Source organism: Gastrolobium bilobum, unplaced genomic scaffold (genome assembly GCF_033153095.1).
Source record: "Gastrolobium bilobum isolate Gb01-03AN ecotype WA unplaced genomic scaffold, APGP_CSIRO_Gbil_v1 utg13981, whole genome shotgun sequence".
NCBI lineage: Eukaryota > Viridiplantae > Streptophyta > Magnoliopsida > Fabales > Fabaceae > Gastrolobium > Gastrolobium bilobum.
The window spans coordinates 7087-34164 of NW_026899439.1; the positions used below are offsets into that span (position 1 = coordinate 7087).

Genomic DNA, 27078 nt, shown 5'->3' on the forward strand with positions numbered 1-27078 from the left:
ACCGACACCAACAATCTTACTGGTCACTTGATTTCCCATCTTCATGACTCCAAAATCACCAGCTCGGTAAGAAGAGAAAAAACCTTTGTGTGGAGTAACATGGAAGGAGGCACCAGAGTCAACAATCCAGGTGCAGTCATCATATGCAATATTCAAATAATTATCCTCACCTAGGAGGAATATCTCGGCATCTGGGTTGCCAGGCACAGCATAGGTGCTCTTGTCTTCCCTCTTCTTGGGAATAATCTGATCCGGCTTCACAGAGCCGTTCTTCTCGTCATTCTGCAGGGTCCAGCAGTCTGGCTTCTTATGACCTGTCTTTCCACAGTAAAAGCATTTCAACTCATATCTCGACTTTGACCGACCTCTGGACTTTTCTCGTCTATCACGACCTCGACCCCGGCTTTTGCTTCTACCTCAGGAGTCGGATTTCCCTCTGTTCTCTGCAACGTTGGCCTCAAACGTGCTCAAAATGCCTCGTTCTTTTCCCCTGGCTTCTTCGCCCAGGAGGCTGTCTGTCACGACATCCATCTTCAATTTTTCATCTGGAGTCGAATTATTCAAGGTCACCACCAGAGTATCCCAGCTTTCTGGCAGCGAGCTCAACAGCAACAAGGCCTACATCTCGTCATCAATTTTCATCTCAGCCTTTGACAGCTGATTCACAATACCTTTGTAGGTGTTGAGGTGTTCAATCATGCTCATGTCGTCCTTGTATTCCAACTTCACAAGTCGGTGAACCAGGTGTTCTTTTTTCCTGGGAGTCTTCTTCTGAATCATGGACTCCAACTTCGTCCACAACTTGTATGCGCGTTCGTGAACTCGGACACGTGCTCAAATAAGCTTTTATCAATATATTTTCTGATTGTAGCTACCGCCTTACGACTCTGAATCTCCCACTCCTTATTGGTTTTGCCTGCCGGTCTCTCATCAAGGATAATGGGCTCGTGCAAATCTTTGCAGTAGAGATGATCTTCCATCATCGGTCTCCAATAGGTGAAATTGTCTGCGGTCAGCTTGAACATATCTTCGTCATGGGTTATGCCACTGGTTTCCATCTTGTCTCTCTCAAAACCCATCGAACTCGGGCTCTGATACCATTGATGGGAACTCGATTCCCTCAAGCTTGGCTAAGCAGCCTTTGTGCGGAAGTCAATCAACAAGATCCTCGAACTCAGATCTCGGCAATACCTCGGCCTGAACTTCACTAGGTCGGGTAGAGCAGCGGAAAAATCAAAACACAAACAGAAGAGAGGAGAAGGAGAGAGATAGAACACAAGCAGTTTTTAACGTGGGGAAACATTCTCCAATGAAGAAGTAAAAACCCACGGGACCTAGTCCATATCAAAAATCCACTATGAAAATAATGGTTACAAAGAATCAAGATTCACCAATGTGGTGGTTAACATATCCTCTCCAACAATGGTGATAGTCAAACTCCCCTAGAGATGTTTCACTCAAACTCTCTCTAGAGATCTCTCAAATACAAAGCATAAAGCTTTGTTCAAACAATTTTCTCTCAGATTTCTAATCTCTCTCTTAACCTAGCCTCCACCCTCAACTAATGAATATATAGAGGAGGTGAAATTTAGGGTTTAAGGATTTTAGGAAACCCCTCAATCGGCTTGGGCTTAGCATTGAAGGAGGAAGCCCAACAATACGTTCAATTGGTCAAATAACTAAACAATCGAATCATCACATAAGCGTTCAATTGCATATTAGCTCATCCCCTAATCATGCAATCTAGCCCCTAGTGCTTGTCTATTGGTCCTTTCGCCAATGATACAATATTTCTATATGAATGCAGTCATACCATAATACTAACAGCAATCAATCAATCATCCAATCGATAACTATAACTCCCATAGGAGCATGGTGGAACAACAAGAGAGATGAACCTGTAAGATCCAATGGTTTACCTCTTGAAGTATTCTTTCCAAGCTTTCTTTTAGCTCAAGGAATCAAATCCACAATCTTTAGTACAACCTCTTTAAAGGATGCAAGTGTGATTAATATATCATCAAACATCACATATCAAGCTACTAACTACAATTTTGCCAAGAAATCATATTAGTAACTTACCCTATACTTCGAATACAATTTTCTTCCGATGCTTGGTCCTCCACCAAGATATCACTTGGTTCACCATTACAACACCAAACATATACGAAAACACCATCAATATCCATTTCAAATCATGAATTACAATATTCATAATTTTCTCCAAAAGTTATGGATTTCCACGAAACTTAAAGGGAGTTGAGTTTTCTTACCATGAAGTTCCTTAGAATATTGTATGAATAGTTTCCAAGCTTTAAAGAGATCAAACTCTCTTCCTGTAATATCCAAAATAATAAAAACAAACACAAAAACAAAAAGCAAAACAAAATAAAATAAGCAAACAAGAAAATATAACAAATGGAAATAAATGAGACTTTAAAATTTTAATAAAAAATAATAAAAATAATAAAAAATAAAATATAATTATTAATAAAATAATTGTATTTTATGTAATATTGATTAGTTTTTTATTTTATTTTCTGGGACTATTAACACAACAAATGGAATTTTTATATGGTTCATAGGTATATTTAAATACATAATCTTAATAATAAAGATTCTTGTTGATGATTAATTGTTCAAATTAGTAAAACATGATAAAGTGAAGAATGTGAAAATATGAATAGTTATAAAAAAATAATAATAATAAAAAAGAAAGAAAGAAAAGTAACAAAAAAGAATAGTAGAAGCAATTGTGATATAACTAATAAAGTTATAATTTAACTAAGAGTAGAGCCTCTCTTGAGTCCCTAACAAAAAATACGGTCTCCACTTTCATCCTTTACAAAAAAATACTCATAATAGTCCTTTTTTAGGGACTAAATTGGATCTTCATTGAATTTTTGAGGGACCATATTTCAAAGAACTAGAATTGTAGATGGACTAAAAGTTGATTTTTTTTTTGTAAGGAACGAAAATGAGGACCATATTTTTTGTCAGGGACCCAAAATGAGCTTTAGTCTTTAACTAATTTAGTTACATTTGTATAATGTCATATAAAGGAAGTGGGAAGAATCTGGAAACAAAAGCAATGTCGAAATAGAAATTGAATGAGATGATGAAAATGATGGGTCTCTTAAAAGACAAGCAGAGTTTTTACTCAGTTATAATGAAATTTTATTTTTATTTTTTTGTCTCTTTAACTAATCAATAGGCGGTAGTAGTAGATATTAGAAGAGAAAATTGTTTCTGCAGTTAATGCAGATAAGTTATCTGCATTTATTCCCAAAATGACGTCGTTTTGGTATTGAAATCTTAAAAAATTATAAATATAAAGACTATTATAACCCTGAAATAAATTAAAATTACAAAAATACCATGATTTCCGTCCCAAAACGACGTCATATTGGGCTTACTGCAGATAACTTATCTGCAGAAAAAGCAAACCCATATTAGAAATATATTATTACTTATAAATTATATTAATAATAATAATATCAATAATAATAATAAATTAAAAGAAAATAAGTAAATAAATATTAAATATTATAATAGCATGATACACAAGTCATATGTGTTGGGATATTCAAGTGTGATGAGTCCCACATTGGTTGGTAATGGGCTAAGTGAAGCGTATATAAGTGGAAGGACCCATAAACCCAATGCCTTAAGGTTTTGGGTTGAGATGTGGTGTCGAACTCACTAGATATGGCTGGTTTAGCTTAGCTCATTGGTGGTAGCCCCCCGCCACGGGCTTTCCCTTGGACCCGCCTGACAGTGGTATCAGAGCCAGGTTGGGCTCGAGCTAGCCTGGTGATTGGTTAGGAGGCGGGACGAGTACTTTGTGCTTGGGGTACTCGGTTGAGGGCGAGCATATCAATGGTGGGTTTCACTCATGAGGGGGGGATTGTTGGGATATTCAAGTGTGATGAGTCTCACATTGGTTGGTAATGGGCTAAGTGAAAAGTATATAAGTGGAAGGACCCGTAAACCCAATGCCTTAAGGTTTTGGGTTGAGATGTGGTGTCAAACTCACTTGATATGGCTGGTTTAGCTTAGCCCATTGGTGGTGGCCCCCCGTCACGGGCTTCCCCCTGAACCCGCCTGACAGTGGTATCAGAGCCGGGTTGGGCTCGAGCTAGCCTGATGATTGGTTAGGAGGTGGGTCGAGTACTTTGCGCTTGGGGTACTCGGTTGAGGGGGAGCATACCAATGATGGGTTTCACACTTGAGGGGGAGATTGTTGGGATATTCAAGTGTGATGAGTCCCACATTGGTTGGTAATGGGCTAAGTGAAGAGTATATACTTGGAAAGATCCATAAACCCAATGTCTTAAGGTTTTGGGTTGAGATGTGGTGTCGAACTCACTTGATATGGCTGGTTTAGCTTAGTCCATTGGTGGTGGCCCCCCGCCACGAGTTTTCTCCTGAACCCGCCTGACAATATGGTAGAAAACACATGTAAACAATCTAATAATGCTTGAAAGATTTATCCAAATAATGATTATGTATTCATAGTTACATAATCAGATTTTTATCCAAAGAACCATGATTAGTTGGAAAAATCTCATGTGAACTGATTTTTTTTAGTTGTAGTCAAAATACATACATACATATATATATATATATATATATATATATATATATATATATATATATTGGTAGACAAATACTAGTATATTTATTAAGGGGAATTATTTTCTTATGTTACGTGACATAAAATCAACTTTTCTATACTCACATATAAAAAAATGGGATCTATTTATACATTTTTTCATTTCTATATTCTGTCTCCTCTCTCCTCTATATATAAGAAAACAATTTCTCATTTATTAAAGAGACAAAGATGATTAATTAAAAGTTTATTATCTATATTTTACATACGTTTTCCAATGATAATACTCTCATTATTTTGATTTCATATGGATGGAGAATTATCATTCTTGTCTAACTGATTTCATTATATATTCTCATTGTAAATTTGTATCGAACAATTATTTCCTCCTATCAAAAGTGACATGAGTAATTTAAAAAAGTATAATTAATTTATTAAAAGTGTTACATCTTTGTAATCGTAATATGTTTGTAATTAACTGAAACTATGAAATACTAGAAAAAATAAAAAATTGAAATAAAAATCATTAACTAATTGAGTAAAATTTAAGAAACTCCCTTCAAGTAAGATTGATGTTTATATTTTTTTAAAGAAAATAATAATTTATTTAACGTAGATCTGTTGATCTATGATACGTATTTCAATGTTGTTTTATATAATTTTTCTTACACACACTCAAAATATATTTTTACATGTATTTAGTTACAAAATAGTCTAATTGAATAAAAATAAATAAAATAGAATACTGGCATATATATAATAATTAATGCATTACTATTTTTATAAATAGTAATAATTAACAACCAAAATCTATAACCCAGTAAATTATTAATGAAAGTTACAATCAAACTAACAAATTCACTTGAACTCATTAAGCAAACGGATTGTTTTCCAAACATTAATTAGAAAGAATCAAACAAAAGTGTTGTTGGGGGAAAGTCAAAGATGGTGGGCTGTACTTGATGGTACAGTGTTGTGCAGGTTGCACAACAACATCACAGATTCTCCATTCACACAATCACACGTGACACACCCATAGATACACAACAACTATGCATCTGACACCGTCCACATTCATTCATAATAATCAATGGAGTCAACGGACGGTGCTGCTTCATTCAATGATAACAGTGACACTATTATCATATACTATGTGGCACCGATATTGATACGGAACACGTAACACGATATGACACGACATTCTAACACGTTAATTCTAAAAAGTGTTAGATTTTGACACATTACGACACGTTTTGATATTAAATAATATTTTTAATTTATGTAATGTATATTATATTTAATATTCAATAATTTAAAAAAAAAGAAACTAAACTTATAATATTCATCAATTTTGCAAAAAATCATAAGATATCCCAAATATTTATATTAAACTCAATAAAATGGTAATCGAAATTCAACGAATCTAATAGTTGAAACTAAAAACTCAACGCAACGCAATCTTTGAACCTTTTTTTGAATTTCTATAACATGTGTTAGAGTGTCGGGGAGTGTCGGAGTGTCAGAAAGTGTCGAACACGACACATCAAAATTTTTAAAGTGTTGGTGTTTCATAGATCATATACGTATATATTTATTAATATATATACACACAAACAGCCCACAGATAAATCAAGTATAACCTTACCATTTTTGCTCCTCTTTCTCTCACTAATCTATTTTTGAAAAGTGGAATATTCTTGCTGAGGTAATTGTGATTAGATTGTTAGAAATTAATTTTCGTGAATATTAAATTTGTGTATTTTAATGTCTTGGAACAATAAAAATATCAACGGAATAAAAGAAGGGAGTTGTTTGTGTTAGATATGAGTAAAGTGTTTCCATAATGCAAGTACTTTCTACATATTCTTCACTTTGGTTAGAAGACTATGAATTCATATCACCTTTAGCATGGCATGCTTCTAGAGTCTCCAAAGAGGAATTTGATAATATAAAAAAAAGAAAGGAAGAAAGCGAAAGCTAAAATAAGTTGATTTTGGATTCATTTCAATAATTGCTTCTTCAATTCGTATGGTTTGTCAATAACAAGAATATAAGACTAGTGTTTTAAGAATTAAACCGAATTGATTGGTTTAATTACAAATTAATTATATCTTTAAGGGAGGATTAATTATAGAAATATAAGACTAATAGGTATTACTTTCATTGTTTATTATTATTATTAATTTTTTTTGGTGAGGGTGTTTATTATTAATTTTATTTATATTTAACTTCTCATATGATTAATAAATTAAAATTATTAGAGATATGTTGAATCAAGAGCTAATTAATAATAAATGTGTATTCAAACACCATATAAATTAGTCACGGTTGAACTACAAATTTAAAAATTTTCTTGATTTAATTATTAATTTTTGTTTGGAGATATATTTAATTATTAATTTAGTTTTCAAAACATTGTAACAAGATTTTAACATCTTCTAATGATAATACCATTATAAATTATATTTTTTACGAACTGGAAATTAATTATAAATATTTACCTTGAAAGCATCAAATAAAATTATTGCCAAAGGAATTTGATAAAATAAAATGAAATAAAAACTAGAAAATGTGAAATAGAAACATTTAATACTCCATAAATATATTTAATATTTTTTAAACTAGCAATAAGAATGAATTAATAAGCAATCTCTTAAACACATGCTAATTAACAACATGCAAAAGAAAAATGGTAGGCACAAAGAAAGATAAAAGTTCACGAAGAGAAATGAAAATAATTTTTTTTGAGTTAACACAATACTAATTAATTATCTCAAGTGTGTTGGCTTCTCTCGATATTTTCATAAATTTCAACTTTTTGAATCGGCTATCAGACTAATTCGAAGTGTTGAGCGGGTCAGAATGAAGATATTTAAATCCCTCCTATAGATGACATGTGAGGATTGAATCAGAGTCTTTTTATTTTTCACTTACTTAGCTCATTTCTATCAACTGAGTTATCACTATCTAATGAAATCAATTTTTTTTTGGAAAATATATTCTAATTATTTTTTTAAGGCGAGTATATTTTTTTTGTATTTCCACAATTGCACGAAGGATTAGAGATAAATATTTCAAACCTTTTTCAAAAGTGACATACAAATCTAACCTAAATTCATTTTATTTTTTTAGCTCCCACACACTGAATGTAAAATATTATTCTTTAATTTTGAGATTAGAATAGAGAGAGGAAGTGGGCATAGGGAAATGTGGTCGAGGATGCAATTTGTTGACCAAAGTAGTTGTGGGGTTGCAATGGTTGACGTGTCCAGTGACTTTTACGGTCATTGTCAAATGTGTCTGTGCTTCTTCAACAGTTCTTTTGTCTCTTCATTTAACGAATAATCATATTTGACAGCTATGCCCTTATCTCTCCCTCTCCCTGACCTCATGCTTCCTTCAGCATTTCGTAATATTTTGTATTCCTATTAAAACCATTTTAAATCTCTTAATCAATCATTTTAATTTTCCTTGTAAAGAAAGAATTGAATGTTTTTTTCATGTTATAAAAAAAGTAAAAAAACAAAAAACTTCATCTAATTAAATTATATTTTACTGAAACATTTATTTATTTTTATTTCATTTATGCATTCTCTCATTCTATTTAGTGAATAAATTAAAGAAAACGTTAGAAATTTTTTTTTCTTAGTTTTATGAAGAAAAAATAAAAATGAAACAAATTTTATTTCCCGAAACTATTGATATTTGAAATGATGGAACATTTTATAAGAAAAACATCATTCTTATGTAAACATCATTCTTGTCACGAAAATTGTATGAGCAATTTACCAAAAGAAATAAAATAAATTGTATAAACAATTTTTTTTTTTTTTTATACATATGCGGGATATCGAGAGCAACAAACATTTCTCATATTATTTACATTTTTGTATAGACGCCATTTAAAAAGGTAATCGTAGCACTCCTTACGATGAAAATTAGCATCTAACCGTGGGAGACCAAAGAAACAAAAAACTAATAAAATAAAAAATAAAAATTCAAACAGCCTGCACCTGCAACAATTTGTGCAGAAGTACGTTTGCTTCATTCGAGGCAGTATATATCGGTCAATGTCTTCTGACACAAGATGCCTAACCTGTAACTAGTTCAAATTTTGCAACACACATACACCCACTTTGTTGTGTATTGTCCCATAGTTTCATGTGGATAACAAAATTTTAAAAATCAAATTAAAACTTGAATCCTTTAAGCCCATGATTCAATCAGTTTCATGGATTAAATTAAATCGTATTTTAACCGAATAATATTTAGAGTAAATACTCTTTTTGGTCCTCAGTAAATTTTACGATACTCGTTTTAGTTCCTAACAAATAAAAAGGTCCATCGTGGTCCCTAAAAAATACAAAATGAATCCATTTTAGTCCTTTTGAGGACTAATATGGGCCTTTTTTTGAAATTGTGAGGGACCACGATTTCAACTAAATTGGTCCATTTTGAATTTCTTAAGGACCACAATGAGCTTTTTTATTTGCTAAGGACTAAATCGGGCATCGTAAAATTTGCTAAGGACCAAAAATAATATTTACTCTAATATTTAAATCAAACAAAACGAATTCAAAGTAACACTGCTTCATAGATTTGGTACATCATGTGTGTTTGCTATTGCTGCCATGGTAATCAAAGCTAAATAGCTAATATGTACCTAAATTTGTTTTTCTTCTTCTTGTAATTGAATAAAATTGTATGAATTGTTTAAATATTTATACGACTATGTGATTGCTGATTTTTTTATTTTAATTTATAAAATAAAATAAGAACAACTATCACACTAACTGAACAAATTAAGAAAAATAAAGGCCAGGGATATATTTGACAAAAAATCGAAGGAAAGGAAAGTATTTTTTTCTCCATCTTTTTTATTCGTGAAACATCAAAGCAAAAGAAAAACACTTGATTTCGCCCCACGCTTTAACGGAATAAACGTGGCTCCCCAATCCAGCTGAATATAACTTTCAAGACAAACCATATTGGAAACGCCCACTTAATTTCATAATCTTACAAAATAACCGGATCTAAACTTCGCTTCCTAAAACCATTTTCTTTTTGAATTTGTTTAACAAAAGAATAGCTATTATATACAAAAATAGTATGCAAGGAGGATCTTAGGGAACACAAGGAGGAGGCTTACATTGATGAAAGTAGTATACAAAAATTCTACATGCGAGTTTATAGAACTGCTAGTCTTCATGTTCACCTAAATTACCATAACATTTAAAAGACTTGAATACAGCTCCTGCAGCTTCCTTGCAAGTTCCTTGTCTGAATAATTCTGAACAATGTTCAACGGACATTAAACTGATTAATATTGTCCAACGATGTTCAAAGTTACTGTAGCTTGTGATGATCAGCTAAGCTATAAAATGAAAAGATTATAAAAAAATAAAAAGACAGAGTTGTACAACTGTTACTAGGATTTCTTAATTAAAAAGCACCAAAAGTACGTCTGAAAGTTCTTCTACGAAAAGGTTCATGGTAGCTTATCTATCCACACAGCTGTTAGGATTTCAGATAAAAACAAGGTTCTTGTACGGCATTACAGATTGAGCACCCAGAGGCAAGGGTTAATGTAGTTCCTAATTATTTCTTATCGGGGAATATACACAAAACAATACATAGGACCCACTAAGTTGAAGAGAGAGAGAGAGAGAGAGAAAATGAATCCCACCCCAGACAAAATTATCTTATGCAACATGAGAAACATATTTCCCTTTCTTATCTCGTTAGGTGATAAACTCTAAGATATTTTTAGTAACGTGCAACTTTATCATTTCCTAATATTCTCTACCCTAGCATCTATTTAAAAAAGCAGCTATTTGTTAAAATGTTTCTACGAATTTCGAAGAGTTTTGGAAGTAATAAATTTGATTGTGGATAAGAGAATTCATGCTTCAGAATCCCTGATACTGTTCCCCCCTCCCCCCCAATACATGACAATTGATATATGTGTATAAATATGCATTTTATTGAACCTAAGAAAAAAATTGGAAGAAAGAACATGTTTATTGCGTATTCACTTTAATAACAGAAGTATTTCTTTTTCTTCTTGCCTCATATACTCATGTATACTGGAATTCCTAAGGTAATGGAGCTGGTTAAAATTAGGTTTTCTGCATTCATGGAACAAAAGCTTACCTATTTTGGAAGAACTTCTTTGTGTGCCTTAAATGAGAGAATAACATTCCATACTAAAGCAATGACATTAGCAGCAAGGACCTGAAATTATTTCAAAATATTTACAAATGAAGAAGCAAATATAAGAACATTGAAGAAAACCGTAGATGCTATGGTCAATGTATAATGTCAACAAAAAAAAACATGCAGGGGTCAGGGAAAAATATCCTTCTCAGCAAGCATAACCACAGATACCTCCATTTCAGGCATTTGAAGAATTTCTCAAAGAACTTAACTAAAGATCAAGAATAATTCTCCCAGTCCATATAAAGTATCAATGCGTGTGCATGGGCATATTTGGTTTAAATAAAAAAAGAAATGAAACGATGAACTGAGAATCCTTCTAACGCCTCATCTACCAACTTAGAAAATGACAAATGGCATCTCAATTTTGATATGGTAATACTTGAAAACAAAGGGGCCAACAAGATGCATCCCAAAGATTCAAACAAGAATCAAGGTGAAGCAATAAATGTTAACAAAAAATGCCTTATGTACTATTTTCTATTGTTGTTCAACTAAAATGGATAATAAAGAGTATGTGTGTGTGCGTGTATCTCTTGACAGATCAATAGAAAATTCCTCTTTCCAAATAAAGAAATCTGGTGCGTTCAAATGCAGATGAGGAAAGAAAACTCTAGCAGTCATCCTCTGTATTAAAACTCCAACAGGTTTCAGAGCGATTAAAAGATTATGGCTATGGTCATGTCAAATCCCCACTTTGCTTATATAGTCCAGTCTGCCAGTCTAACCTGAAATTGTTGCGGAACAAATCTAAAGTTGAGGAATTGAAAAGGTATCCATAATTGCCAGTTCGCTAGAACAGCAGAAAACCACTCCTACAAAATGAAATTTCTGGATGAGTAAACACTATTCAACATGACAACAACGAAATAACAGTCTTTGAATACACATTTTTAGCATATACAAGTTAAATAAAACTGTTAACACCACCTGCTTAAGCTTGGGCACAGCTTGTGATGGCCCTCCCTCTAGTGTCACCAATGTAGCTAAGAAAACTCCAATGAATATGGGAGAAAATAAGAACTGCAATCATATTTCATCACATTCAAAATTAAAATATGAAACAAATACATAATTAATGATTGATACAAAGTGACAATAGATGGTGGGTTTGGGGTCCAATGACAACATCCCACCTGATCAAGTACAAGCCGCAAAAGTGCACCTGATGCTCCAGGAAGTGTAACAAGTTTACTCAGATACAAGTACCTATAGATTCAAAAAAAATGTCAGGAACGACAATGGGTTAACAATTATTTTCTTCATCCACACTCTAGTGGCCATGCTAATATATGTGGAAAATCTCCTAAACTTGACACCAAGAATCTCAGAAATCAATCTTCATTCGATATTTCTAATAATAATCATTGGGGAAAAGAATAGACATTTGCAATATTATTGAAACAAAAGAACTGCATACAGGACCATAAACATAATTACACTAACTCTTACTGGCGTTGGTATTTCTTTACATCATTTAAAACATCTCAATGAATAGACTATAAACAGAGAATTAATTTTCAGGCATACCGACATAGATTCTAGGGCATTACCAGAAATGCAATGTTGGACCCACTAACACAAAACCAAGCAGAGTAAAGAGGAATGTCCTTTTGAAGTTCACTGACTGCACTTTGTCTATCACAAGCTGTGGAAAATAAAAAGTAATTTTTTTTTAAAATAATGAATATATACAAATGAAAGCAAAGGCAATCAATATTTTAAAAAGTAAATTAAGTACTGGCTTAAAAAATTATCCATTTAAAATCAAATTCAAATGTTATGTCATGTCAAGCTTGACCACAAGCAAAGAGGATTGACCAAACTGTCATGTAAGCCAACTTAGCGAAGAGATAAAATTCAGAATGCAGAAAAATAAAAATGCATCAATTTCCGGCTAATCAATTACAGAGATAATACATTAGGCATAGACATAAAGTAGGGCATCCAGCGCATGTTAAAATCAGAGATAGATATATAGCATGTACTAATGAGAAGAAAGGAAAAAAAGAGTCAGCGAATAGGAAAAACCCTACTCAAAAGAAATGGTAGGGACATTTACAATAAATTACCAGTCCACAAGGACACTGGATTATCAAAAACTTTCTAAGGCAAATAAGAAGTGTGTATCATCTTAAGGAAACTATCAATCTGTCTGACAGCATTTTAGTGGTCTGTCACCTTTGTCTAGTAATTTATGCTAGACTAAGCTTGAGCAAATGGACTTGACAGGTCTAAATATATTTGCTAATTACTTGCAAGACTGCTAAAGTAGTCTAAACATTTCAATTAATGTAAAATCAAAATCAGTTAGATTATTTCTGTAACATTTAGACTTTAGATTTTTCCATGTTAACATCTCCTTTTCTCCACAGAAAAATACAAAAAATTATTGACAGCACCACAAGTTGGTGCAAATCCATGTGCATAAGAGTGTAAGAACTTCTTTTGCATTTTTAAGTAATCTTCTTAGCCATTCTTATCCATTTAGAGTCCAAACCATTGTAATAATAAACCAACCCAGCAATGAAAACATTGCTTTTCTTAAATGTTGCTTAAACTCAATGTTGAGAAAATTTTCTAAATAGTACTTTCAGTTTAGGGTGAAAATATCCTGAATCTTTTTCTAAATAAGTGATAATAACCTGAAGCTGTTTGGCATTCCTGAATAAAGGACTAAAATCATTTTTATATCTAGTCAAAAGCATGAAAACATAGTTATTTTGTGGAACGGATATTACTATTATTAATATATATCAGTCTGAAACAATGACTACATTTACGTGGACTACACTGCTATACCACTACCCACTATACCGCTATAGCATTTTTCAGGTTGGCCGCTACTCGCTATTAATAACTATGCTTTTTATATTGAATGAATTTATCTTTTCTTCATGTCTTCTATGAGTTAGATCTTGTAGATTGATCTAGGGTCAGTGTATGGCGATAGGGATGTTGGTACATGAATTGTGCGTGGTAAATTCATCATTAATTCTTATGATTCTAGGGATAGACACAGGAAGAATGCAATCTTCTTGATTCTTGGATTTAATGTTTATTTTCTTTGAAGAACAACAGGGGAACTAGGATTCTTTAAAGAGAATAAAAAATTAGGATGTCAAGGGATCGAATCTTAATTAATTTAGGGGAGTTGATTGGCAATATGAAAAAGGATGTTTAATTAAGGGTCTTAACTCTTTAATTCATAACATAAAAAGGGAGATTGGGGGAATCAAAACCCTAATCGTGTTTCTTGATTGTCAAGTAACTTGATTTTTGCTTTCTTACTTTGTTATTTAGTTTAGTTTTTATACAATTCTCTTGATCAATTGTCGAACTTAAGCGTAAATAGAAAATTAGTGATTAAAATCTAATCCTCGTGGGAACGATACTCTTACTCAATCATTTTATTACTTGTATGACCGGTGCACTTGCCGAGTCCCTAACAATGATCGTATCCTTCTACCGACATTTGATTCCATGAATTCAAGAAGAATTATATCTTCCCTGTTGCTTTTAAATTATTGGAAAACCTTACATAATCCAATCTGTTGTCCACGCACCACAAGTGCCATGCCCAAGTTGCTCGAAATAAGTATGCCATTTTATGTGAAATTTATCCCTATGTATCTCATACATTTTGAAACATTGATGAAGTACTAAACAAATGCACATCGTTTGACAAACAGGCAAAAAATTATCGTAATACCTGGCAAATCAAATCTCCAATTAGTGTCAAAATTGCAGATGTTAGAGCTTTTACTGGTACAGGGTATTTTCCAAGAAGAGCCAAGTACCTGTAGTAAAGTCAGGTTAGAACCACTGCAAGTAGTTTGAATAGCAACGAATAGAAAACCCATTCTTAGATTTATATACACAAGGCACAATCACCCTCCTCCCCTTCTCTTCCTACCCAAAAAAAGAAAGAATCTAAAGCAGGGGTGGCTGCTTTCTCAAAACTGTTTTTTCTATATTCAAATGAAAGCTAAGGTATCTGATAGGACCCCACTAATGGTCTATAATAAGAATTGCCACAGAGAATTATTTAGGAAGGATGACTCAGCTAATGAAAGGAATATTCTAGAGGTGAGGTTGTTGGAAGGCTCGAATTCTGTTAGAAGGGATGAGGTGGCAAGGAGAGAGGGTGAAGTGGTTAGACGGCAGCAGGGAAGTGAGGAAAGACATCTTTTGGGCATTTGGAACTTTGGGCACCTTAGGGTGATTTGGGAGAGACTAGGGGCTCTAGAATTCCTCTAGAACTATCCTTTATTGTTATTTCCTTGTTCGTTGTAATTCTCTTTTATATTCTGCAAATTGTCTCAGTAATGTATCTTGCTCAGTGTCTCTGTAATTGTCTTTTACTTAATATATAAAAAATCTGATTATTCAGACCAAAGTCATTGTTCTTTGTGTTATTTCTGTATTTGAGTAGAAGGTTCCTATCAATATCCATATGCTAAAACGAAAGACATATCACAATATCGATAATGATTTCGAATACAAAGTAGGATACATATTCAGATTTATGTAAATTCCTACTTGAAACAGGACCCTTATTAAATCTTCAACCATTGCACTTTGGTGCCTTGTCTTGTGGGTTGCAGTGTTATTTAATATTAAATGTTTCAGGATTTATTTTTTCTTGTATTACACTCTCACCATTCAAGATGATGATGAAACAGTTGGCAATGTAGCTATGTAATTCTAAATTTTTATAAAAATAATAAGCCCCATTAAAAACGAAATGGGAAGCAGAATGGCAAAGGGTGCTACCAATTACCAAACTGATGATTAACAATCGAGTCAAATTTTCCATAACAATTTTCAATAAGTGATTTTCAACAAGAGGTAAAAAGAAACAAAGCATTTTGATAAGCAAAAACACAATCTAGTGCTCCATTCATGTGTGCACTACAAATCATTTGTAAGTTACACATTAATAGTTCTCATTATGGATAAAATTAAGGGAAAAGTTTAAAAATCCCCCTATGGTTTCCCCTTGAATCACTTATCCCCCTATGTTTTTTTTTATCATTTACCCCCCCCCCCCCCCCCCATGGTTATTTTCATCCAAGTTCTTACTTAACACTATTAAAAATTTGATTAATCTGTTTATTCTACCCTTTATATCTTCTTGTTCCTCAAGCTTTACAAGGGTTTCTAACAATACAATCAAATTTTCTTTCATTATCCAGTTTCTAAAAAAATTTGTGAAGTACCATATGCAAGGTTAAAATTTACAAAAGAGCCAAATGCCAAATGCCGGAAGAGTAAACCAATGCAAGGTTAAATATAGTATAAAACAAGTTCCCTTTGTGCTGAATTATTAAATTATATAAATAAGAATAAGAGGGTGTTTATCACATAATGATGGCATTTAAGAAACAAGGTACAATGGGTGGAAGTCATAGAACCGAAAGTGAGCACAAAACCTATCCCAATACAAAGTTCTCTTATTGTCCTCTAACCTCTACAAAGAATTGGTCTCAATTTTAAAAACGGAAAATTATTTTCAAGACAAGAAACTAAAGAGCCTTTTCTTCTAGACTATTCTTTGATTACAAAACAATATGTTGGATAAATTCATAAAGAAATCTGCAGTTTTGGCTTCTGAATTTTGGCATTTGGCTCTTTTTGTAAAAAAATTATTTAATAAAAATTACTTTGGTTAAAATCTAATTGCAACTGTTTTCTATGTTCCTATCACAGTCAGGTTGCACTTCACAAATTTTATTTTATTTTTTCAGAAAATGGATAATAAAAGAAAATTTGGTTATATTGTTACTAACACGTGTGAGAAACAAAATGATATAAAGGATAGAATAGACAGATTTATCAAATTTCTAAGAAAACCATAGGGGCTAAATGATTTAAAGAAAACCATGATGGAGTGTTTAAACTTATCCCTAAAATTAACTATGGTATTTCAATTGAAGTTTCTATACCATGACAAGAAGGACCACTTTTCTCCTCCATCGCTGCCGCTGCCGCCGCCGCCGCCGCCGGAATTCCAACCGCCAGAGCCACCACCAAGTCCGCCATTTCCAGATGAAGCGTTATTAGAGTCAGAGAGGGCAGAGAGGCGAGAATTACGAAAGCGCAGTGGTGTGAGGGGGGTTCCATTGCGGTTGAAAGGGAAAGAGTTGCTTTGAATGCGAGTAGGAGTAGCTGAAAGAGAAATGGTTTGACGCCAAAACTTGAGGGAACGAGATAACACTAGCGATTTATGGCTCAGTGCACAAAATGTTCCATACACCATTTTTTTGTTTTCAATCGAAAGGGTTTTACTTCACAGGTTTTGCGTTTCGGATTTATACACTCAGCTATCACTAGATGCTTAGTGCGTGTGTTTATATATAAACTAAACACTGTACTCCCACAAGTGTATCACAAGGTACCGTAATGAATAATAGGAAAAAAACGATTCTTATGCTGTACGTGCTAATTTTTTTTTCTATATATCTTTTGATAATTATGTTATTTTTTTTTTTAAATGATGAAGCTCACAAGTTTATCTCTATGACATGAGATAACTTATCTCTTTCAACATGAGATTAATAAAACTCACGATAATAATACCACTTTGTTTCACGAGAGGCCAAAAAAAAAAAAAGTTTTAAATTTTGGAAGTGATAGCAACATACTTAATATTTTGAAAACGAGATAATATATACCTACTATCATTTTTTTCTCTATATTTTATTATCAATCTTATTACCATTGAATATCAATGACTCTCACTTAATTTTACTTTATAACGTTAATTTAATTTTAATCTAATGATAACAAAATTAATAGTAAGAAAAAATAATAATAAATATGAGAACGGATACACTTAGGATGTGCATGACAACCATTCTATTCCCTAGCACTGTTTTTGAAAAGAAACAATTTTTTTCTATTTCTGTGTCATGGAATAGTTTTTGAGAAAAAAAAATGTGTTTGATAACATGTTCTATTTTTATTCCAAGAATGAGAATTGTGTTTGATAACACGACAAATAATATAATAAAAAATAATTGCTATTAAATATAAAAAAAATCCAGATCATCACTTTCCTTTCCACATGGTATAGTTGTGGTAGAGGCAGCGGCGGCGGTACGGTAGTGGTGGTGGCAGTGACGCGGTGAAGATAATGGTGATGGTTGTGACGGCAGTGGATGCGACGATGGCGGTGGTAATGGTGGCAGAGGTGGTGGTAGTGGTGGTGACGACAGTGGTTGCGACAATAGTGGTGGGTATGGTGGTTGGTGGCGGCAACAATGGTAGCAGTGACATGGTGGTGGTGGTTATGAAGGCATCATGGTGGTGGTGGTGATAGTGGATGCGGCGGTGGCGATGGTGGTAGGTGACAGTGGTGGTGGCGGTGGTGGTAGTGGTGGCAATGATGTGGCGATGGTAGTGGCGGAGGTGGTGTAATGGTGGTGGTGGTTGGTGGAGGCGGCAGCGACGACGGTGGTGGTGACAGTAGTGGCTGCGGCAATAGTAGTGGTGGTAGTGATGACGATGGGGGTGGTGGCAGTGGCGTGTGATGACGATGGTGGCGGTGAGGGTAGTGGTTGCGATGATGGTGGTGATGGTTGATGGCGGTAGTGGTGATGGTGGTGGTGACAGTGATAGTGGTGGTGGCGGCGGCGGCGGTAGTTGTGGTGGTGGTGATGGTGGTAGTTGTGGTGGTGATAGGTGGAGGTGGTGATGACGACGACACTAGTGGTACGATGACAGAGAGTGATTGAAAAGGGATAAGTGTTTCTCATTTTGTGCCCGGGAACAAAAAAGCAGAAATTTTTTTTATTCTTTTTTCTATTCCCCAGCACAAAAATTAAACCGGTTTATCCCGGGAACAAAAAAATAAACCGATTTTACCAAACGAGTTTCCTATCCATTTCTGTTCCTGGGAACATAAATTAAAAAAGAATTGATTCCGGGAAGGTTGTCATGCACACCCTTATTATCAGAAAAGTTTATTACTCTTACGATCAACTTAATTACCGTTGATTTTTGCCGATCTAACGATTATAATTTATTGAGAATTGATAAATTTATTGAGTCATATTTATTAATTAATTATTAATTCTTAATAAATTATAATCGTCAAATTAACAGAAATCAACAGTAATTAAATTAATTATAAGAGTGATAAATTTTTTTTATAATAAGTATATCCGTACTCAATAAAAATAACCTATCTTTGAGAATTTTCAAAAAGACTTTAGAAAATTGAATAGCCATTGTATTGGGTAGCAAAAATATCATTTGGTGTCATGTAAGAGTCAAATAAGATTAATCTATTAATGGTATTGTGCCGTTTGAGGACCATAAGCCTACTATGTTTCCTGTAGGGATCGAGTCACTATATGGATTATGCTCCAAGTGTTGGTAGAGACCAAGCTCAAAGACACTATTCCAAGTATATATGCAGATAACAATGGGGTAAGGTGTGTGTAGTGTAACTCAATGTAAATGGGCAGAATAACGATACATAATGTGCCCTCCTTGTGTGTGGAGAGGTATATTTATAGAGGGAGGTGTCTTGGTCTGGTCTGGGTTGTTGTGGAGAAGATCAACTCTCCTTGGGGTTGGCTTACAGTGCAGACACTGTTATGATAGCAGTGATGCACCCTTTGCGCCTGACAATGTCAGCATTCGACAAAGGGCAGTTGCCACTTATAATAACTGGGGTGGTAACTTTGAGGGTTATAGTCCCAAGATGAGACATTTTGGTGTCTCATATTGGGAACGTCGTCGCCTTGGGGGTGGAGGAGCTGAGGGTCATTAAGGCTGACGTGGACCAGAGATTTGGGCTTAAGTCGTTGGGCCACTATGACGTGGGGCAATCCGGAACAGATATTAACATAATTAACCTTTAGAAAAAAAAAACACTATGCTTATTTAATAACTTAGTGTATTAATTTAGAACAAAAAAAAGATACTTATTTTTAAACTAAAAAAAAAAAATTGAATTCAAAGGCATTTTTTTTCTTTTTAGATTTTTCTCTATTATTTATCTTCAACTGAACAGTAAAAGTTTTTAAATTTTTTGAGACCTGAAAAAAAAAAAGAAATGCTTTCGCCTTATACTCTTTCTCCTAACATAAAGCGAAGCGCTGAGCTCGGAAATCTGGGAAAGAAAATCGTAAGGACAGTATCCTAGTGATAATACATGACGTTAGTCACACAAAAATGCCTATGAGCATATCTACACAAAGATTAAAAAAAAAAAAAAAACCAAACATAAAATAGAATGCAAGCGAAATAGCAGGATAGCAATGATTTAGAATAATATCATATGAGGGGAATGCTAATTAAAAAAATATATATACTCCTTCGGCTTGGATAAACTTCAGATGCTTGACGTTTTACTTTCTTTTCATGTGTTAATTAACATGAACATGTCATATCATGCGAGAAAATATTAATTATGTATAAAAAAAATTAAGAGTGATGATTTTGTAAGTCTTTATTCTAACATTTTTTTTTTCCATTCCCCATGATCATTAATTGTCTATAAATGATTAGGATTCTCTCAAAATCTACAGTCATGACTCAAGATTCAGAGGCCAAATTCTTCATGCAAGCCATTTTCTATTTATCATTATTTCTTGATGCGCAAATCTCACTTCCACATCTCACATAAAATTCCTAACAATTACTACTTATTTGAGTCTCAATGCAATTCCTTCACTAGACACAAGGATTATTCAGATTGTTTCCTAGTCAGTAGCCCGAGCATTGCATCATTATTCCATCATATCTTAGTGTTCTATCCTATTAATTATCATACACATTGAAACATAGCTCCCAACATGATAAAATGCAATCACTTTCTTGCACACAATAGAGCTAATTAGAAGCACAAACAGGAATCAGAGATGCTTGCATATGCTTCAAGAAAATAAAGGTCCTAAAGTAATCTATCTAAACTATGGTCATCATCTGGCTGCTAGGGAGTAATGGCCCCACCGTTCATCCTAGTATGTCTCTGAAAAACATCATTTGCGGCTCTGCTAATGCTTCTTCCTTGGTCATCGTAGCTTCATTGCTCCACTTACCACCTTTTAAAGAGTCCTGCTAGAAGATAACAAAATCAATCATAAAATACTATATTTTCCAAAGTAAATTCATGTAAGGGCAAATCCCAATGCACAAGACTCCCCCTTATGGGGATAAAGGTAATGGTTGATTGTATGCAGCTTTACTTTTATATTTTTGCAAAGAGTTTGCTTCCTACACTCTAGCAACCTTCCAAAGTAAATTCATATACAACAATAATTAACAGATTCAAAATTCACTTCCCAGTTTAACTGACATAATGAAATCCAGGTCATTCATCAACTCAATATATACCAAAGAGATGATCTCTTGCCAGACCACAAAATCATCATTCTTTTGTCGCAACTGCTGAACACCCGGTTATTTTTTTTTTTCTTTTCGAAACGGAACACCCGGTTATTTACTCAAGTTTTAATGGAATATCTAAGTGTTCAAGAAGCATAATAGGACAATAACAAAAACTACAGATTCATAGGAGATTTTGTATTTAAAAGCCAAACACAAGACAGGTCAAGCTCTCAAACAGCACGCCAAAAAACACCCAGTGTAGGGGAAAGGGGCAGGGAGCATAGTCAAAGTGTTACATGGTCTGTGTTAGGTTTGGTATTAAGTCTGGGTGCGTGATACAAAACTTTTCCTGATAGTATGAGGCGGTATCCTTAGTTATTTTGGATCTAAATTTGCTTAGGGTTGCATTGCTATACATAAACTTCAAATCAGTGTTAACAAAACCGGCTGGGATTGGCCAGTTTAAACCGGAAATCGGTGAACCGGTAGTGTAGCCGGAGTTATGTAACTGATCGGACATGCATCTAAACCAGGGTCAACCAATTCAACTCGGACAGTTCTCATCAAAACCGAGAACCAGATAACTCAAAACTGGTTTTCAATTCATGTTGATATTGTGCTAGTGTGCTGCATACAAAAGCAATGCACGAGAAGTTAACTGTGACTCGAAGAGGCGATTTACAAACAAAATTTATTGACTTTTGGACCGATGGGGGACCTTGAAAATGTAGAGAATAAGAAGGACACAGACGCTAAATGCCCCCACCTTCTCTCTTGCGATCTTTCTCTTCCCCTTCACATGCTCAACTTCGTCTCTTCCAGCTATCAAAATCGTGACCCTCTTCCCTTCTTCTTCCATCTTTTATTTGGCACTTACATTTTTGTCTTCCTTAATCTGAATCTCATGATTGTGTTGATTTAATTTTTTTAATTTTAGTGTTTCGATTTTCAAGGATAATTTATTTTGCTGTTCTATGGAGAAGTATTTGGACTCTTCTTGTATTGGGCTACCACTCTACATATTTTCATATGATGTACTTGCAAACTCCACCAATACTCGTGTATTAACTTGCCATGTTAATTATCATATGTTATATTTTCTTTTCGGTTTGCATAGGGAAGTAAGGTTTGGGTTTGGAAGTTCAGCTAACATCTATACTGACTTATGGAGTTGAGCTGTAGTTGTAGTTAGTCTTATATTTTAATTTCTCAAACATATTAAATGTCATCTTCTGGTCATTTTTGAGTCTATACATTTAGTTTAAAAGAAATAAGTATCTAATTGATTTGCATATCATATGGAAATTCAAATCAGGGGCCATTTGTGCAAGGAGGATTGTTTTTACATATTTATCCTATTTAAGCGGTTGAACCAATGACCACTGGTTGACCCAGTACACTGACCGAGTCAATGACTGGGCTGGTTTTATAACATTGCTTCAAATTATAGTATGAAGTAGTAAAAAAATTGTAAAAAAATTATGAGCACAGGCAGAAAATAACAGACTGATTGAATAGTCCCAAAAGTCAAGGCCCATGTTTTCATTGCTTTTTTGTTTTTAGTGAAGTTGTGCCTTTTGCACTTTGCATATCTAGGGTTCTATTATGTTGAAAGACTTTGTTGAAAGACTTTGCATATCTCCAACCCTTTTATCCCGTAGAAAGTATATACAATACCAACATTGTTGAAAGACTTTAAAATCATAAGTACTGTAGTGTGTAGAAAGTGATTTCATTCATGTATAAGTTGGCTTAAAGCGATGAAGTCGCTTAACTAATGGCTGAGAACAGTCATATTGACACCTATGATGTTAAAGTCTTTTTAACATTTATCAGCTCTTAATGTCTATATTATTATAGCACTTTAACATTTATCTGCTCTAGAATACCAGATGGAAATTTAGGTTTTTCAGCCAATTGTCTTCCACTTTCACTTGGTCATTTGATTTCAAAAGGACGGAATAATTATGGCTACAGGAATAGAAATGTAACAAATATAAAGAAAGAATGGGGAGAACGACTAAATGATAATAATATCTTTGGTGACTCAAACTATAATCATGAGGTTAACAAATATTGACAGAATTGAACAATTTCTAGTCTAATAGATAAATAAGCAAGGCTGAGCTTAAGGCTATATAAGTCCTCAATGATTGAGTAATTCACCTATTAAGACATCAGCAAAGACAAAACCAAATATCATTATATTGATCAACAGGTTTGAGACTTCTGAGTTAATAGAATTAGCAACCAAATACAGAGCAATGGGTAAAGATATTGGTATTGAGTGTGCTTTGAAGAAAGCAGGGTGGTGAATTACTCTGTAAATCGGGCAAGGATCTTAAGATGCTATTTGGATAAATAAACTATAAGATATTAAATCTTAACAATACTCAGATACACTACACTTTTTATGAACATATAAACTGGGAATTATACACACAAAAAAAAGAAAGCGAAATAGCACTCAAAGTTATTCAGCTGAAAATTGTTACCATATAAATTCGGTTCTTGGTGAAAGTAAATAAATAAATAAAAAAGAAAAATATCCCAACAGAATGCAGGAAACAAATAAAACAATAAAAAAGAGGCTGAACCTGGCTCAAGTTGAGGGGACTTTATCAAAAAGAAAATGAGATGAAACATTCATGTTCCACCGGCCACCACACAGATAATAGGTTTCCCTTGGTTTGAGGGTCTGTACCGGTGTACCCTGTTCTGCTGCAAAGTGGTCAAAAGGTCTGAAGTCCCTCCCTCTCTTCTTGAGAAGATTGTCATCACAATTCACACTTGTTCTTCCAGATGTTCTTGAGTCTCATCTGCAAGACCCTCTGTAAATATAAAGGAAGAGCTTAATATTTCTTGAGTAGCCGACTAGCCGTGACTTGAGTTCTTGCATGGGATGATTCAAATTTTGAAATTTGAATCGGAGAAAGGTAGGACGGACAAAAATGTATAGAGAGCTAAAAGTATAGGAGCCCGGTTCTCCGGAGAGAGAACCAACTGGACATGTGTAAGATGTCTAGATAGCAAAAGTTTGTTATTTGGAGTGCTAATATCTGTGTAGAACATCTTACTTGCAGGAAAGGGGTGCATGTTTAATAGATAGGGCCATAGGGGGTAATTTGTCAACCAGTGATTTTTTCTTCCGTCCAGCCACCACATTTGACAAGTGATGTATCAAGATCCAAAGAATGCACTTGCACAGGAGAATAAAAGTAGAAGGAAATCAACTCAATGAGCCGAAAATTATGTTCATAATTCCAAGCAATAGATACCAAAAAAAGGGTTGGTCCCGTGCACAAGGCTCCTCCAACCATTGTGTTATGTCTAGTATAATGGTCAACTTTGTGAACATAACACAATAGTGAAGAAAGATCACCGAATTTGTTGGATATAGTGGATGAACCAAGAGTCAGGGCACAAACTAGTGCTTTCTGTGAAGATGCAGCACCAATCAACAACTTAAGAATTTCATATTCGCAGATTATGATATTCTACCCAGTGTACACACAAATTATTGACCATCACAGTGCTAACAGTACATAGAATCAATGCATAAGTGAACAGCCACCCAATTTTATGTTCGAAACACCCATTTCAATGGGGGAAAAGCATGTTATTTTCTGAAATATTGCTCTGATTTTGTTATATCAAATCTGATTGATGTACTTAAACATCAGATTCTGAACTGATCATTGATATAGGGATCTGGCAAAGGGTGAGCTTGCCTTCTATTCTATCGAAAAAGAATAACACTTACCTTCTAACCATACTGCAGGTAAGAAGCAGGATAATATTTATATATAGAAGAGGAAGTTACAAATATGCAAACACCGCAAATAGTGAATGCTTTTGCAGATAGCCAAGAGAAAATTGAAAGATAACAAGGTCACCACTCACCAAGCTTTTTTTTTTGTCGAATGGAGGTATCTTAAACCTCTGAAATGCAAGCACATACTCTTTCAGCATCACAAGGCTACACATTGCATCTCTTTCCTTCAATTCATAAGCTTTCAGTACCACAAGGCAACTAAACACTACAATTATGAGTAGAAGTCCAGTTACGGGTCAAAATGAAGCAACTAGAACCTAGCAAAATACCACATTCTATTGCTGCTAGTGTCATAAACATCTTTTGAAATTTGAATAAATCACAAGAATCTAGTTTGAATGACCTAAAGACAAGTACATGTTGTATTGGAAGTTCATGTCTTCAGGCACTCAGGCAGGTATGAGATACTATTTGGAGTCACACGCACATGAAACTGTCAGTTCTTTGGTATCAGGAGGACATATCTGTAGCTAAAAATAAACTTTAATGGCACAAAAACACCAAAGCAGAGTAAAAGCTTTATGTTTAGATACAAGTAACAACCCAATCAAATCTAACTGCAAATTATTAAATTTACGGAAAATCTCACAGCATGATACTACCTTCTTGTATCAACACTTGACTACTTCTTTTGATAAAAACATTTAAAGAGATGAGAATTAGCAGCAGAATATATGTTAATAAACATATCGCTGTCAAGGTAAATGCTTCAACTATGCTGCCTCTGCTACCTTCACACTATCATGAGGATCTATTCTCCTCACAACTCTCCAAGAATGGAATCACCCAATCTCCTTGTCTTTTACCTTCCTCATGCACTTCATGAACTACAGCATTGCTCACTTCCTTAAATTCATTACAAGCTAGCAATTGTTTGGTTCTCCTACGCCCTAATAATACAAGGTCCAACATATTCCTACGAGCTGTGTACACAGGATTAGGCTCAATCAACCCCCCTTTCCTATATGCCTCCCTAAGAAAAACAGTTTGAGATTCTCCCTTAGTAGATATGTAAAATATTCCTGGGTGGCTTAGCAACAATTCACGCACATTAACTTCAATAGCAAAGTCCCTTCGAAAATGAGCCAATTGATCAACCTCAACCATTTTTTCCACTGTCAAGCTCAACAGCTCATGAAGAACAGCAACAGCCCTCTTCTCATAGCGCTCGATCCCTCCACAAGTTCGAACTCGAATGACCTCTTTCCTCTCATAAGGCTTTGTATAAGGAAGCCTTTGCCAACTCTTCAACTTGTCTCTAAAGCCTCTCTCAATCTTAAACCCAGTTGGGAAATTGATAGGAAATGCAAACTTGGTCTCAAATTCACTCAACCACTTCTCTGTATACTCTCTCTCCCTCCATTTCTCAACTTGAGCCATTCCTAATTCATTATCATCATCCCTATCAACCAATGCCACAATCTCCAAATCAACCAACCTGAAGTCACCACTGTACTTCCCAAGAATGGAGTCTCTGAAATCCTCAGGGAGACCCAATTCTCTTCTCATCAACCTCAATGCATGTATATGAAGGGTACCATTCACTGCCATCATAAGCAACTTTTTCACCCTCTTCACAGCCTCCAGCTCCTGCTGTCTCACAGCAACCTCTTCCAACAAGATCATCTCTTTCATCCTCCTTGTGATTCTACAACACAAGTTCCTCCTCAACGGCTGCACAAACACCTCAAAAACATGTGGGTACTCGTGGAGAAAGGAGCCAACGGTTACATTGAGTCCAACGATGTTTCTCCAACGTGACATCAGCTGAAGGGAAACAAAAGCGCCACGCTTTCGATTCAACATAAGATGGTGAATTCTGAGTACAAGTTTGAGCTTTTTAAGGTGGGTCATGAATTTGTCGAGGTGGGTGTCCCTTACCCTGTCCTCCAAACGGGTTTGAGCAGATACAATCGGTTTCCTCCATCTTTTTTGGTTGAAGAAAACAAAGGGGTTCTTGGGTAAGATCGTTGATTGGAAAATCCTGTATCTGAAGCTTGAAAACAGGCTCATGTCATTGATTCAGAGAAGAAGAAGAAGAAGAAGAAGAAAGTTGAAATCGATGTCT

At 34.4% G+C, this 27078-nt stretch overlaps 2 protein-coding genes across 5 annotated transcripts; both read right to left on the minus strand.

Annotated features, from left to right (window-relative positions):
• Positions 1-9648: 9648 nt before the first annotated feature.
• On the minus strand, positions 9649-17197 carry LOC133290470 (uncharacterized). The gene is made up of 8 exons (XM_061488550.1): positions 16780-17197; positions 14544-14631; positions 12385-12479; positions 11968-12040; positions 11762-11854; positions 11560-11646; positions 10769-10849; positions 9649-9905 (listed from the first exon to the last, which is right to left on the minus strand). Exons 1-7 carry the CDS (start codon positions 17091-17093, stop codon positions 10769-10771), a joined length of 831 nt encoding a protein of 276 aa, XP_061344534.1. The 5' UTR covers positions 17094-17197; the 3' UTR covers positions 9649-9905.
• Positions 17198-20502: 3305 nt separating this feature from the next.
• On the minus strand, positions 20503-27032 carry LOC133290464 (protein ROOT PRIMORDIUM DEFECTIVE 1). Of its 4 annotated transcripts, none has more exons than XM_061488543.1 (3): positions 25368-27032; positions 23773-25215; positions 20503-20902 (listed from the first exon to the last, which is right to left on the minus strand). In XM_061488543.1, the coding sequence occupies exon 1, from the start codon at positions 27021-27023 to the stop codon at positions 25752-25754; it is 1272 nt and encodes a 423-aa protein (XP_061344527.1). In that variant the 5' UTR covers positions 27024-27032; the 3' UTR covers positions 20503-20902; positions 23773-25215; positions 25368-25751. The 4 variants fall into 4 exon arrangements, with proteins under 4 accessions (XP_061344527.1, XP_061344525.1, XP_061344526.1 ...); XM_061488541.1 differs by having other exon boundaries at positions 23773-24006; positions 25079-27032; XM_061488542.1 differs by having other exon boundaries at positions 23773-24612; positions 25079-27032.
• Positions 27033-27078: the final 46 nt, after the last annotated feature.